The sequence below is a fragment of the Caretta caretta genome, chromosome 3 (genome assembly GCF_965140235.1).
Source record: "Caretta caretta isolate rCarCar2 chromosome 3, rCarCar1.hap1, whole genome shotgun sequence".
Lineage (NCBI taxonomy): Eukaryota > Metazoa > Chordata > Testudines > Cheloniidae > Caretta > Caretta caretta.
This window is the reverse complement of record NC_134208.1, coordinates 152,207,102-152,222,508: the sequence shown is the minus strand read 5'-3', so window position 1 is coordinate 152,222,508 and position 15,407 is coordinate 152,207,102. Positions and strand designations below refer to the sequence as shown.

At 47.8% G+C, this 15,407-nt stretch overlaps 1 protein-coding gene across 1 annotated transcript in view; it reads right to left on the bottom strand.

Moving 5' to 3' along the window:
- The window catches only part of GLP1R (glucagon like peptide 1 receptor), a 101,968-nt gene extending 97,577 nt beyond the window's left edge, over positions 1 to 4,391 (bottom strand). Inside the window, exon 1 of the mRNA XM_048843474.2 lies at positions 3,963 to 4,391. Coding sequence (XP_048699431.1) covers positions 3,963 to 4,046 — 84 coding nt within the window. The 5' untranslated portion in view covers positions 4,047 to 4,391. The remainder of the gene's footprint in view (positions 1 to 3,962) is intronic.
- Positions 4,392 to 15,407: the final 11,016 nt, after the last annotated feature.

Below are 15,407 nucleotides of genomic sequence, written 5' to 3'. Positions count from 1 at the left end.
CCCAATAGGGCTTAAGTTTTTAACAGACAATGTTACTAACCTTAAAATTGAAGGGCAACCAAGAGGAAACCAGTGATACCTGGTTTCCCACACCAACCCCATTTCTTTCCAGCCCAATGAGAATTTGTTCCGACTCATTCTGCAGGAACCACACATTTCACTTTGCCTCTCTACCATCTATGTCCTGCTCACAAGCTCAGTCTTGCCCTGTGGCATTATGAGTTCTCTCATTTCTCGGAGTATTGCAGTTATGCACTAAATTCCCTCATCCTGTACTACGTGCTAGCAGCAGCCAAATACTGTATCAGGATGTAGGAGGACTAGAGAGGAAAACTGAAGTTCAGTTGCTACTACAGATTACAGAGAAAAGTTGTAATACACGTGTGTGTTTATATACAGCCTTTCATTAGGGGGAAAGCCTTAAATAATGGCCAGGACAATCCAATTGCTGGGGTGGCGAGAGAGTGGTTTTGCACAGAGCCTTCAGTTTCTGCTTTGAAGAAAAGCCCCGCACTTAGTCTGAGTAACTGCAGTAAATGCATACATCTTCCATCCCAAAGCAGCTTCCTTATTTCTATTCTTCTCCACTCTTCCCTACCATGAATGCTCACAATCTCATCTTCATTTCCTCTTCCGCCCATCCAACCTCTTACCAACTGTATCCCTTATGTTCCTACTGCTAACATGCCCTCGTTCTGTCACCTGAATTACTGAAGCCTTCTTCTCCCCAGCCTCTTCTCCCCGCTCTGTTGTCCCTTCAACATGCTGCAGTAATTTATTCTGTTCATCACTTCAATAATATCACCCCCTATTTCCTGCTCTCTTGTCCCACCACTTGCCTCATTTTATTCTGCATTTTATTAATTCCTCATCCATACTTTCAGAGTTCCGCATATCGCAGGTCCTGCCTACACCGGGTCTACCACAGTACCGAGCTCCAGAGCCCGCCCCAACTACTGTTCAGAGCTGTTCCACGGAACAGAGATTAACATGATCGTCATTTTCACAGCTGCACATAGGGTTCTAAACATCAGCAGCAAAACCAAACAGAACTTCACCCACTTCACTTTGCTGTTGCCAGAAGACGAGCTAGAGTAATTTGACTGGAGACTCAGGAAGACAGCATTGCATCAGGTCAATTGTCAGGTCTCTAACATAATGGCTACACTTTCTTTTCTAAAGAAAAATATTTGAGATATGTATCAATCACAGGCCCAGTGCCACAGCCACCCCTCACCATTAGGGAGAGAGCTTCCTACTTGCATTTTCCAAACCCTCCAGTATCTCAAGCAGTCTCATTCTCCACCACATCCCTCTGTAAAACTCACTTATTTCAGGACCTTCCACCGCTAACAATCCAGCCCTGCTCTCATGCATCACCTGCTAATGGTTTAATTTAGCTCATATCACAACATAAACATATATTTAATCCAGGAGTAGGGTGGAATAAAGAGTTACCCTGGGACTAACAAGATTTTAACTTGGTCATTTTACTTCTCTGTTACATCTCTTTCACCCCATTTAGATTGCAAGCTTGTCAGGACCTGGATCTTCTTTTTCTTTATCTGTAAAATACAACATTGGGACTGTGCAAATAAGGTAATAATATCACTTGTTCCTATCCTGTGTTCCGATCCTGCCTTTTTACAATCTGAACAGGAGCTATTTTTCAATTATGTCACAATAGGAGTACTATATTATGGCTATAAAGATGGATTAAGGATTTATCTACACGCAACCTAGAACTGAAACAATTAAATCAGTTGCAATTCATACCTCTAGTTATTTTGGTGCAAATTTGTGTTTGGGCACTTGTATATCAGATTAAGAGTGACCTATTACAATATAATTAGACTTGACAGAATTTGATTTCTTTTATAATTTCAATGGATAATATCAATGCTTATGTTTAAGCATTTTTATCTATTTACATTTTCACGGTTAAAAATTTTTTGTGGAGCCAGACAATAGTGCGATGGATGATAACATTTAAAATAACGGATGATAACATTTAAAAAGTTAAAGTTTTATAACCGTTACAACACAAATTTATGTATTTTGGCATGTGACACTGGCAAAGTAAATAGCCTTAAAATCAAACTAATAACTTCTCAAGCTACATTTTTTAATTTATTTCTTATCTGTACATTTTGATAATTAAATATACTTTCATCAGTCTGTGTGTGTGTGGTGAAGTTGATATTTACTGAAGCTTACTGGTAAAAATCTTAGAGATAAGGTGGGTGAGGTAAAATCTTTTATTGGAAAAATTTGTGCTGGTGAGAGAGATAAGCTTCCTTCAGGTCTGGGAAACTAAGGGTTTGTCTACACTACACAGCTTTTAGTGACATGGCCGCGTCATTAAAAGTCAGGCAGTGTAAAAGTGGTTTGTCGGCACTTTTTCAGACAAAATACTTCCACCTCCCATGAGTGGGGTTTGCGTTGTCAATAGGAGAGCACTCCTGCCGACAACGAGCCATTTACACTGCCCCCTTACCACAGCAAAACTTGTGTCTTTTGGGGGGGGGGGGGCTTTTTTAAGCACCTGTGAACAACAAAAGTTGTGTTGTTCAATTGGCAGTGTAGATAAAGTCTAAGGGCTTGTCTACACTGGAAATTAACAGCGCTGCAACCTTCTCGCTCAAGGGTGTGAAAAAACACCCTCCTGAGCACAGCAAGTTGCAGCGCTGTAAAGCGCCAGGGTAAACAGTGCCCCAGCGCTGGGAGCTACACCCCTCATTGAGGTGGAGTTTTTTTGTTTTTTTAGAAGAGCGCTGGGAGACCTCTCTCCCAGCGCTGCGCCCGGACCACACAAGGCACGCTAAACCGCTTCCACAGCGGCGCTTTAGCATTGCCAGCGTAGACTAGCCCTACTATCCTGGGACCAACATATCTAGAACACCACAGATAATAAAAATCTTATCCTTCCAAGCCTAAATATAATTTAAATCAATTTTGTTACCTACTTAAATTACATTGAAATACGGCTGGCATTCTTAATCTGAAATAAGAGTGTCCTCAGGGAGACTAGCACCAAAATAACTAGAGGTGTGAATTACAATTTATTTAATTGTTTCAACTCCAATTTGCAAGACAAGCCCCAAAAGACCGCTAAAAGTTTTCCTCCACTGGATAAAAAGGCAGAATACTCCACACTCACTTTCCCTTCCACCTCCCAGTCATTCCTTAGTAGCCAGGCTTAGGTCTGTGGACACTGAGCCCAGGCACATCCCAATGCACGCAGTCACAAGGAAGAATGTACAAAACTTGATGGAAAGCTAGCTCTGGAAAAACCAAGGGAGTGGTGAATAAGTCAGAACTGAGCTAAGAAGCAGAGGGGTCGGGTTTCCTTGCCATCCAATGGCTGAAGGAAACGATGTGGCTTCTTCTCTTGAACCAAGGGGCACCAAGCAGCTGGGACAGGGTTGGATTTAGGGGCAGGCAACCATCTGGGATACTAGGCTCAGGGTGCTGTTTTTGTTGCTAGCGACAAAAGGGAAATTTATCATCTTATATGACAGGGCTAAAACATGCATGTAAAGCGTGCATCAAAGTCATGAATGCAATAAAAATAAGGTATTCAAAAGTTTAACAAATCGGGGGGGGGGGGGGGCGCGGCACCATTTGGTCTAGGGCCAGCCCTGGGAGGGGATGCAGGGAAGGACCCTTGACTCCTTGTGTACACTCAGGCAGCTTAGCAAAGGGATGGGACTGAAAGCAGAGCCCCCCCGTTCCCGCTGACGCACCACATCCCCCCAGCAAGTGGCCGCTCTGAGGCGGGGGCCACAAAAGGAACAGGGAAGAAACTGTAACTACGCGACTCCCCCACGAGCTGGGTCCCCGAATACCCCGGGGGGCAGCGGGCGGCCGAGAGCGCCGAGAGCCCCCCCAGCGCCTGCCCTGCAGCTAACCCCGCGCCCCCTGCCCCAGCCGGTGGGGGCGCCTGGCCCGGACGGACCCACCTGTCTCATGGGGACCGACTGCCCCGCGGCCAAGCACAGCACGAAAGCGAAGGCGAAAGGAGCCGGCGCCGAGGAGAGGCTCATGTCCCGCAGCACCCAGCCGGGCCGGGCTGAGGAGAGACTGGGGGTGGAGGGAGGACCGCGGCAGCACCCGCTCCCTTGCAGGGGGCCGCCGGGGAGCAGGCGACCGGGGCGCCGCGCCTGCAGAGGGAGCCCACCCGGCGAGGGGCGCAGGGGCCGGCCGGGCTCCGCAGGAGGCGCGGCAGAGTTGGACTGAACTTCAGCGGCTGCTGGAGCGAGAGCGCGGGGAGCCTTTGCTGGCGCGAGCCCAGGGGAGGGAGCTCGCGCCTCGGCGCAGGCTGTGGAGCGGGGCTCGCCCCGGACGGCGGGTGCTTGCCCCAGCCCACACGCACCCAGCGGCGCGCGGCTGCCGGGCGGCGACTCCGCCGAATGACGGGGCGGGGCGCACTGGGCTGTGACCGCGAGTCCATCCAATAGTCTGCGGAGGCCGAAACGAGGCGCTGGGTTGTATTCGCCTGGGCTCCGCAGCGCGAAGCCGGAGCGTGGAGTTCGTGGGTGGAGCGTAGTAAAGCCGGGCGGGTCGGTTCCTTAACCAGAGGGATCGTTTGACTGTAAACCACCAGCATAAATTATTACTGTTTCCCCTTCACCTTGTAAGAGCAAAGCTCCTCCCTCTGTTCAGAAACTCTGCCCTTGCCTTGGCTAGGTTGGGCGCCTTCTTTTGTCGGTCATCACATTATAGCTGTGTTAGGTCTGAATTTTTTACAGTATATGTGATTACTGGTTTATTATCTGCACTACTGGAGTTAGACTTGTATCCTGACCTAGGGTTCTGATCCTACAAAGTCTCAGGCACAGACTAAACTTTAAGTACATGAGTAGTCCCAGTGTATGTCTTTGCAGACTTGAGAGTTTAGTTACCTAGCAGAAGGGTGGTGTAACTTTCCTGCCCATTCTGTTTGAATTTTTGTCATTACCTCTTCAGTTTGCATTGACTGAGAAGACAGAAAAACCCTGTGCTGTAACTGTTGTTCTTTGAGATGTCCTACACACATCCATTCCCCTTCAGGTGGCTCCCACGCAGTTTGACAAGGTGGAGGGTTTCAGAGTCTACCTGCACAAGGACTGCAAGACAGATCTCCCAAATCTGGCATAATCTCTTGAGGCTTGGGAGCAGGGTCAGCTCCAGGCACCAGCTTTCCAAGCAGGTGCTTGGGGCGGCACTGAGAATGGGGCGGCAGCCTGTGTCCCCCCCGTGGCAATTCGGCGGCAGCTCCGCCGCTCTTCTGGGCCAGCGACAATTCGGCGGCGGCAGCTTGGGGCGGCAAAATTGGTAGAGCCGCCCCTGCTTGGGAGATAGCACATTGTTAGTGAAAAGATGTACCAATGACCAGGTTACAGCCCTGAAAACATCACCTAACCCAGAATGCTTGTGCTCTTGTAAAATGTTCTGAAACTCTCAGTTTGAGGAAACCTTAGCAGTCTCATAGCATAAGAAGATACAGGATGTAATCCAGAAGGATATTCTCTGAAAAGACAGGGCCACACTTGGCCATGAGGAGGGGCATAAGGGTAGCTCACCCCATTTACAGTATGTCTTATAATCATCCTGAATTGAAAATGACAATTTGACCCTGTTGCAGAGAGGATGAAGAAGAGAAGGGGATAGGGGAAGCTGGGGTCCAGCATGCGGATCCCCTTGGCAGCAGCTAGGGCTCCCCTGTTAAGCAGGTGAGTGCAATGAGGCTCAGTCAGCTGGGCCTGGATCCAGCCATAAGAGCTCTGGAATTCGATCGGCATCCCTCCTTTCCTCAGGGGTAACTTAGCCAAGCAAGGTACCAGGGAAACATGGGAAGCTGGTGACATGCCCCACATGGGTTCCAGAATGTCCACTGATAAGGTACTGGATCCTAGTTAAAAATATCCTATGGGCCCTTGTCTCTAGACTTGCTCCTGATAGAGCGTCAGTACCAAGATCTAGATCTCCACGAGGGGGACGGTGAATTATGAGACTTCCTATAACAGGACTGGGTTGTGTATGATCCCAACTCTGACTCCAAAGAAGAGTAGGAATAGTCAGAGAGCTATGGAGGTGCAGTGCCAGGCTATGTAGAACGGATTGGCAATTGAGATCTGTAATCAGATGTGGTGGGTACAGGGAGAAGCATCAGAGGCTTATCCAGGGAGAGTACCAAACAGTTAGGTTGCAGCTGCACATAGGTCTTGCTCGTTGTTGGTACTGACATTTGCTGCACCAAAGCCAGAGTCGAGTGGTACAGCAGCAAAGATGTAGACAGTACTGGAGTTTTTGAAGAAGTAGCTGGAACTGATAACTCAACCTCCTGTAAAATCAGGGAGTCTGGGACTAAAAGGCAAAATAAGTCTTTAGCTGCTGCCAGGGCCGGATTAACTTTTTGTGGGCCCAGCGCCAAACATATTTGTGGGCCCCCATTGGGGAAATAGGGCATGTGATGGGGGGTGGTCCACAGAGCGAGGGGCTGGTTGGGGGCAATGAGGCGAGCACAGAAGGAGTGGCCCCACTCAGCCCAGCACAAGGGCACTGTTTACAAACTCACAACTGCTAGACACATACTGGCCCGCCCAGCCCTGCACGGCCAGCATGCCCCTTCCACACTGCTCCCCTGCCTAGTGCTCTGCCCGTATGCCCAGCACTCCCTCACCCAGAGACTTCCCCCACAGATCCCTATGCCCAATGCCCCAGGACCTGCTATGAATCATAGAATCATAGAATATCAGAGTTGGAAGGGACCTCAGGAGATCATCTAGTCCAACCCCCTGCTCAAAGCAGGACCAATCCCCAACTAAATCATCCCAGCCAGGGCTTTGTCAAGCCTGACCTTAAAAACTTCTAAGGAAGGTGTCATAAATATAAAGGGAAGGGTAAACCCTTTTAAAATCCCTCTTGGCCAGAGGAAAAATCCTCTCACCTGTAAAGGGTTAAGAAGCTAAAGGTAACCTCGCTGGCACCTGACCAAAATGACCAATGAGGAGACAAGATACTTTCAAAAGCTGGGAGGAGGGAGAGAAACAAAGGGTCTGTGTCTGTCTGTATGCTGCTTTTGCTGGGGATAGACTAGGAATGGAGTCTTAGAACTTTAGTAAGTAATCTAGCTAGGTATGTGTTAAATTATGATTTCTTTAAATGGCTGAGAAAATAGCTGTGCTGAATAGAATGACTATTCCTGTCTGTGTGTCTTTTTTGTAACTTAAGGTTTTGCCCAGAGGGATTCTCTATGTTTTGAATCTAATTACCCTGTAAGGTATCTACCATCCTGATTTTACAGAGGTGATTTCTTTACTTCTATTAAAAGTCTTCTTCTAAGAAAACTGAATGCTTTTTCTTTGTTCTCAGATCCAAGGGTTTGGGTCTGTGCTCACCTATGCAAATTGGTGAGGATTTTTACCAAACCTTCCCCAGGAAGTGGGGTGCAAGGGTTGGGAGGATTTTGGGGGGGAAAGACGTGTTCAAACTACGTTTCCCAGTAAACCCAGTTAGAGTTTGGTGGTGGCAGTGGAGATCCAGGGACAAAGGATAAAATTAATTTGTACCTTGGGGAAGTTTTAACCTAAGCTGGTGAAAGTAAGCTTAGGAGGTTTTCATGCAGGTCCCCACATCTGTACCTAGAGCTCAGGGTGGGGGAGGAACCTTGACATGAAGGAGATTCCACCACCTCCCTAGGTAACACATTCCAGTGTTTCACCACCCTCCTAGTGAAAATTTTTTTCCTGATATCCAACCTAAACCTCCCCCACTGCAACTTGAGACCATTACTCCTTGTTCTGTCATCAGCTACCACCAAGAACAGTCAAGAGCCATCCTCTTTGGAACCCCCTTTCAGGTAGTTGAAAGCAGCTATCAAATCCCCCCTCATTCTTCTCTTCTGCAGACTAAACAATCCCAGTTCCCTCAGCCTCTCCTCATAAGTCATGTGTTCCAGACCCCTAATCATTTTTGTTGCCCTCCGCTGGACTCTTTCCAATTTTTCCCACATCCTTCTTGTAGTGTGGGGCCCAAAACTGGACACAGTACTCCAGATGAGGCCTCACCAGTGTCGAATAGAGGGGAAGGATCACGTCCCTTGATCTGCTGGCAATGCCCCGACATATACATCCCAAAATGCCATTGGTCTTCTTGGCAACAAGGGCACGCTGTTGACTCGTATCCAGCTTCTCGTTCACTGTAACCCCTAGGTCCTTTTCTTCAGAACTGCTGCCGAGCCATTTGGTCCCTAGTCTGTAGCGGTGCATGGGATTCTTCCATCCTAAGTGCAGGACTCTGCACTTATCCTTGTTGAACCTCATCAGATTTCTTTTGGCCCAATCCTCTAATTTGTCTAGGTCCCTCTGTATCCTATCCCTACCCTCCAGCGTATCTACCTCTCCTCTCAGTTTAGTGTCATCTGCAAACTTGCTGAGGGTGCAATCCACACCATCCTCCAGATCATTTATGAAGATATTGAACAAAACCAGCCCAAGGACTGACCCTTGGGGCACTCCACTTGATACCGACTGCCAACTAGACCGGGAGCCATTGATCACTACCCGTTGAGCCCAACAATCTAGCCAACTTTCTACCCACCTTATAGTCCATTCATCCAGCCCATACTTCTTTAACTTGCTGGCAAGAATACTGTGGGAGACCGTGTCAAAAGCTTTGCTAAAGTCAAGGAACAACACGTCCACCGCTTTCCCCTCATCCACAGAGCCAGTTATCTCGTCATAGAAGGCAATTAGATTAGTCAGGCATGACTTGCCCTTGGTGAATCCATGCTGACTGTTCCTGATCACTTTCCTCTCCTCTGAGTGCTTCAGAATGGATTCCTTGAGGACCTGCTCCATGATTTTTCCAGGGACTGAGCTGAGGCTGACTGGCCTGTAAGTTCCTAGGATCCTCCTTCTCCCCTTTTTTAAAGATGGGCACTCCATTAGCCTTTTTCCAGTCGTCCGGGACCTCCCCCGATCGTCATGAGTTTCCAAAGATAATGGCCGATGGCTCTGCAATCACAACTCCTTTAGCAATCTTGGATGCAGCGCATCCAGCCCCAGGGACTTGTGCTCGTCCAGCTTTTCTAAATAGTCCCGAACCACTTCTTTCTCCACAGAGGTCACCTCCCCGCCATGCTGTGCTGCCCAGTGCAGTAGTCTGGGCGCTGACCTTGTTCGTGAAGACAGAGGCAAAAAAGGCATTGAGTACATTAGCTTTTTCCACATTCTCTGTCACTAGGTTGCCCCCCTCATTCAGTAAGGGGCCCACACTTTCCTTGACTTTCTTCTTGTTGCTAACATACCTGAAGAAACCTTTCTTGTTACTCTTAACATCTCTTGCTAGCTGCAACTCCAGGTGTGATTTGGCCTTCCTGATTTCACTCCTGCATGCCCGAGCAATATTTTTATACTCATCCCTGGTCATTTGTCCAATCTTCCACTTCTTGAAAGCTTCTTTTTTGTGTTTAAGATCAGCAAGGATTTCACTGTTAAGCCAAACTGGTCGCCTGCCATATTTGCTATTCTTTCTACACATCAGGATGGTTTGTCCCTGTAACCTCAATAAGGATTCTTTAAAATACAGCCAGCTCTCCTGGACTCCTTTCCCCCTCATGTTATTCTCCCAGGGGATCCTGCCCATCAGTTCCCTGAGGGAGTCAAAGTCTGCTTTTCTGAAGTCCAGGGTCCATATTCTGCTGCTCTCCTTTCTTCCCTGTGTCAGGATCCTGAACTCGACCATCTCATGGTCACTGCCTCCCAGGTACCCATCCACTTTAGCTTCCCCTACTAATTCTTCCCGATTTGTGAGCAGCAGGTCAAGAAGAGCTCTGCCCCTAGTTGGTTCCTCCAGCACTTGCACCAGGAAATTGTCCCCTACACTTTCCAAAAACTTCCTGGATTGCCTGTGCACCGCTGTATTGCTCTCCCAGCAGATATCAGGGTGATTGAAGTCTCCCATAAGAACCAGGGCCTGCGATCTAGTAACTTCCGTGAGTTGCCGGAAGAAAGCCTCGTCCACCTCATCCCCCTGGTCCAGTGGTCTATAGCAGACTCCCACCACGACATCACCCTTGTTGCTCACACTTCTAAACTTAATCCAGAGACACTCAGGTTTTTCTACAGTTTCATACATGAGCTCTGGGCAGTCATACTGCTCCCTTACATACAGTGCAACTCCCCCACCTTTTCTGCCCTGCCTGTCCTTCCTGAACAGTTTATATCCATCCATGACAGTACTCCAGTCATGTGAGTTATCCCACCAAGTCTCTGTTATTCCAGTCACATCATAATTCCTTGACTGTGCCAGGACTTCCAGTTCTCCCTGCTTGTTTTCCAGGCTTCTTGCATTTGTGTATAGGCACTTGAGATAACTCGCTGATCGTCCCTCTTTCTCAGTTTGAGGCAGGAGCCCTGCCCTCTCGCGCACTCCTGCTCGTGCTTCCTCCTGGTATCCTACTTCCCCACTTACCTCAGGGCTTTGGTCTCCTTCCCCCGGTGAACCTAGTTTAAAGTCCTCCTCACTAGGTTGGCCAGCCTGCTTGCAAAGATGATCTTCCCTCTCTTCGTTAGGTGGAGCCCATCTCTGCCTAGCACTTCTCCTCCTTGGAACACCATCCCATGGTCAAAGAATCCAGAGCCTTTTCTCTGACACCACCTGCGTAGCCATTAGTTGACTTCCACAATTCAACGGTCTCTACCCAGGCCTCTATGCCCAGCACCCTCTGCCCAAAGACCCTTCCCACTGACCCCCCCCCACCACAACTGCACAGCACTCTGCACACCATACCCCCTGCCCAGCTCCCACACCCAAAGATCCCCTACTGTCCAGGACCCCCTTCACAGTCCCACCATCACAGCTGTACAGCGCCCCATATTCATGAGGGAATTCTGCATCAAATTCTGTGCATAATATTTTTAAATTCTGCTTTTTTTTTTTTACAATAAATAAATGTGGGTGGTGCACAGTGGGGAGCACAGGCCATTGCAGTGGGAGAATACCCTGAAGCCTCCCCTGCCCCCGGGACAGGGACTTGGCAGTGAGGCTGAACCTGACCCTGATACAGCACAAGGGCCATGCCTGCCACAGAAACACCCTGGGGCCCTGCTCCTTTTGTGTCAGGCACACCAGATGTGGGCAGGGTGGCTCAGCCTGGCAGCAGGATCCAAGTGCAGAGGGACTCAGTGTGGGGGGATCCAGATGGGGGTAAGATGGTTCGGTGTGGGGCAGTCTAGGTGCGGGCAGCTCAGTGGGGGATGTGGATGCACAGGGAGGTTCCAGGTGAAGGGGCAATGGGAGTCTGCAGTGGTGCCAAGTGAAAGTGGTTGGAGCTCGGGGGTTGGGGGGAGGGTGTCTGGGTGCAGGAGAGGTGGGGTTCATTTGGGTGGGGGTCCAGATGTAGGTGGTTGGGGCTCAGTGGGGAAGGTATCTGGGGGGGCTCATCAGGGTGGTATAGATGCAGAGGAGTTGGGGCTTGTCAGGGTGAGGGTTTGATAGGCCTGCTTAAGAGGGGAGCCCCAGCTGCTGCCAAGGGAATCCGCATGCTGGGCCCCCACTTCCCCTATCCCCTTCTCTTCCCCATCCCATCGTAGGTGATGACTTTTGGTTTTGCCAGTGGGTGGTTAAGGCACAGGCCTGGGGGCCAGGTGTTCTGGGTTTGGTTCTCTGTCACAGACTCACTGCTTAGCTTTGGGAAAGTCACTTAACCTCTGGATCCCAGCCCTAGATCCCACCTGCCAAACGGGGCTAATGCTGACCCTGCCTCTTCGGCTAAATCCATTCATGGCTGTGTCATGATGGGAGAAATGAATATACCAAGGTTGGTAGATTTGGGCTGAATTTCTCCACAGCCTGAGAATGAGAGCCAGCTCCACATAGGGGGAAACGGGAGAGAGAGGGGCTTAGGCCAGTTCTGCACAGAGGGGGGTCAGGGCTTCAGCTCTGCAGCTTTTGCCACCAGGGCAGCTGGGGGCTTCAGCGCCGCAGCTCCTGCTGGGGTCAGGGCTTCTCCTCTTCCCTTCCCCCCCGCCCCCCCCCCAGCACAGCTTCTGCCGGGGTTGGGGCTTCTCCTCCCCCTAAACCGCCGCTGTACCCACCAGCCCTAGGCTAGCTGGGCTCCCTTGGGACACCTGATGGCTGCTGTGGCCGGAGTGGAGCCTGAAACCCTACAGGTGGACACCATGGCCATCAGCCCAAGAGGTGCGGGGCAGTTCCAGTGAGCAGGGGCGGGGCTGGGGCGGAGCAGGGGCGGGGGCCAGGGATCAGGCTGGCCGGGGCCCCTCCTGACTCTGGGACCGGTGCCATGGTGCCACTGGCACCATGGTAAACCCAATACTGGCTGCTGCATATGGTTCCAGCATTGTTGGTATCAAGAGCGCCACATGCCACATGATGGAGTGATGATGTCATAGACAGCCCTGGCAAAGGAGTCAGTCTCAACTGTACTGAGGACAGTGCTGGAGAGAACTACTCTATCTGAGCAGCCAAGGCAGTATGTGCTACTGGGGAGCGCCTAGCTAGAGTTGGGCCCCTTACTCTTGCACATGACTTACTCATGGAAGGATCCACTGGGGATCAAGGCTTGTTGACAAGGAAGATCTCTTTGACTTCAAAGCAAGTAGATGATTTGTTTTTTCTCTCTCTTGTGGAGGAAGAATGATGCCTCCTTTCTGAATCCCTCAGACATGGGGAAACAGCAATGTCCACAGACATGCTCCCTCATGGAGCAGAGCCCATGGGTCTGCACACTGAGCAGCTAGGTCCGAGGGAGGCTACAAGGTAGCTTCCAGCCGTATATGATGAAGATTCACCTCTCTAAATTTTTTGGTCCTAGTCTTGAACCCCCTGCAAACTGGACACTTCTCTCAAATGTGCCCTCACCCAAACACTTCAAACAATGGAAGTGAAGGTCATTGACTGGCATAGACTTATTACAACCAGAACAGTGTATAAAGCCCAGGGACTTAGGTATGCCCCGGTATCGAAGGTCGATGATGCTAAGTACAAGTCCAACAATCAAAACAAAAAATTATAAAAAGTGAGTACTGCTATCCAAACTAACACTAAAACAACTAATCTAACTATTTACTACATTTTATAAAGTTTATCTAAGAGAAGAAAAGACAGATTGAGCGAGTAGGCACACAGGTTCCAACTATTGTCCATGGGCGGTGAGAACAAACTGAGGGAGACTCAGGGCAGCTCCACCTCTTTAGACTATTGGCTAACAGGATGAGTGTGTGGAGGGTGCATGTGCCACCCCAACAGGTACCAATTTGGGAAAAAGATCTCTGGTTTTGTGCTCTGAGCGTACACATACCTGAAGTGGACATAGGTGCAACCACTTGAAGAAGCAGAAACCATTATTGACTCAGCCAAGTTTGGTGTGATTAGATACAGTATTTAAAAGAAAAGGAATAGAGCATTCAAAAACTAATAGAATTCACAAGGAAACTCTAAATATTGTTTGCATAATGGAGCCCAGATTCTTCTCAGTGCTACAGCAATATAAACATAGATAAATTAATAAATTATAAATAACAAAACAATTGCTGTTGTATATACACATTTAAAATAAATCAAAATATCCATCAAAAGATCACTTTGGAATAATCCAGTTTTCCAGCTATACAATTTCTGATGTGGTAAATGTGGTATTGGTTGTTCTTGGAGATGTATGTGGCATGTACTTGGGAAAAAAAATCTTTTCATCAGCTAGGAAAAAAGGAATCTCTACAATTAAATTCATTTTCAAATAAAGTATGTGTTGCTGGAGAAACAGTAAATTTATTTCCATTTGTCAGCATTTAGACTACGTAAATTAGTTATTTGAAAGAGAAAGGAATTTTATGAGTATTTATTGTTGGATAATGGATATCCTTTAGGAAAATATGGAGAAAATAGGAAAGTGATGTGGAAGATGGTGTGAGGAAAGATGACATGTTTTGACTCACCATAGCTAAAAGGATTATTTATAACATTAAACACTAACAGCTACATTTTATTATGTTCGTCGAGTAACCCTTATCCAATTTCAGAATACTGCACAAATCCAGTTATCTTAAATCACCATGGTACAACAGAGGGTGTTTTCCTACAAATGGTACGGAACCTGTCCAATAATAAACATCTTTTGGGAGGCAGTGATGAAAGACATCTCTAAAGGGGTGGGAGTAGATGTTTCTGTTAGAGCTTCACTGCATTTATTGTTGGATTTATTGATGTTAGAAATTTAACTTAATCTCTCACATCAGAATTATTGTAAGGGGAAGAAGAATAACTTTATTGAGGAGATCCAAATGAAGCATTAGAGATGATGCATTGTGCTGTGCTGGGAAAAATGATACAGAAGATTGATCAAAATATCCAAATGAATGATGAGGTGGCCCTTTCCTAGTTTTATTTGAGAAATATGATCTAATAATTGAAGTCTTTTGGGCAGATGCAATATTTTCCCTCTTGAGTGGAATATTGAGTTAGTTCAAAATTCTTAAGATTTATGATGGGAGGAGGGTATCGCTTCAGTTTTGCACTGACAATAGATATGTTAATGTCTTCTGTTAAGAAACAAGTGGAAAGCAGTTGTAGGTGTTTGTATTGGAAAAGTGGCATGTAATGTAAAATCTCTAACATTTAAATTAGAACAGAGTAAAACTCAAGACAGCTATGCTTTGTAAGGAAAGCAGTTCTTAATCTGGTGGTTTGGTCTTGCCTATATATATGCCTGAGGGATATAAACTTTGCTGATCCTTCTGAGATCAGATCTTGGATCAGTATCTGGAATCCAGTTCAGACCTGTGTTAATTAGCAAATCCTCATTTGCATTCAGTAACAAAACTGAACACCCAGTTGGCTGTAAAACCGCTGCAGAAACGTGCTCAAATGTCTGGAGCCCTTTGACTCAGACTGCACCTCCACGACTGTGATGGTCAACAACAGTTCTTTCATCTTCACAGAATCCACCTTAAAGTTCCACAGGGCTCAGGCCTGTCTCCTATCTCAGATTTATAGTCCATTAAAAACTCAGGGATGTGCTGTGGAGAGATGGCTTGTCACATGGTGCTAGTTCCTATTACTTTTACATGCAGGCAATTGCTGTAATTGCTATGAGGATGTGGCATCATGAATAAGAGGGGAGATAGTACACGCAGTTATGAATGGGCAAGTTGATGGTCCATAACATGAAAAAGTTTGAGAATCCGTGCCCTCTCTTATTCAATGTTTACATGAAACCATTGAGGAAGTCGGTGACAAAACACAGGCTGAAATGTCATCTGTGCCTATTCTACATTGCCTCTATGTCAGACTGTAAGCTGGTGCACTGATTTCCTAGCCAATGAAATAAAAGAGTCAGGCAGCCTTCAATTAGTTGTGGTCCCTTCTTCCCAGGGTCATCTTTCTGAGAACTTATAAAGAATTCA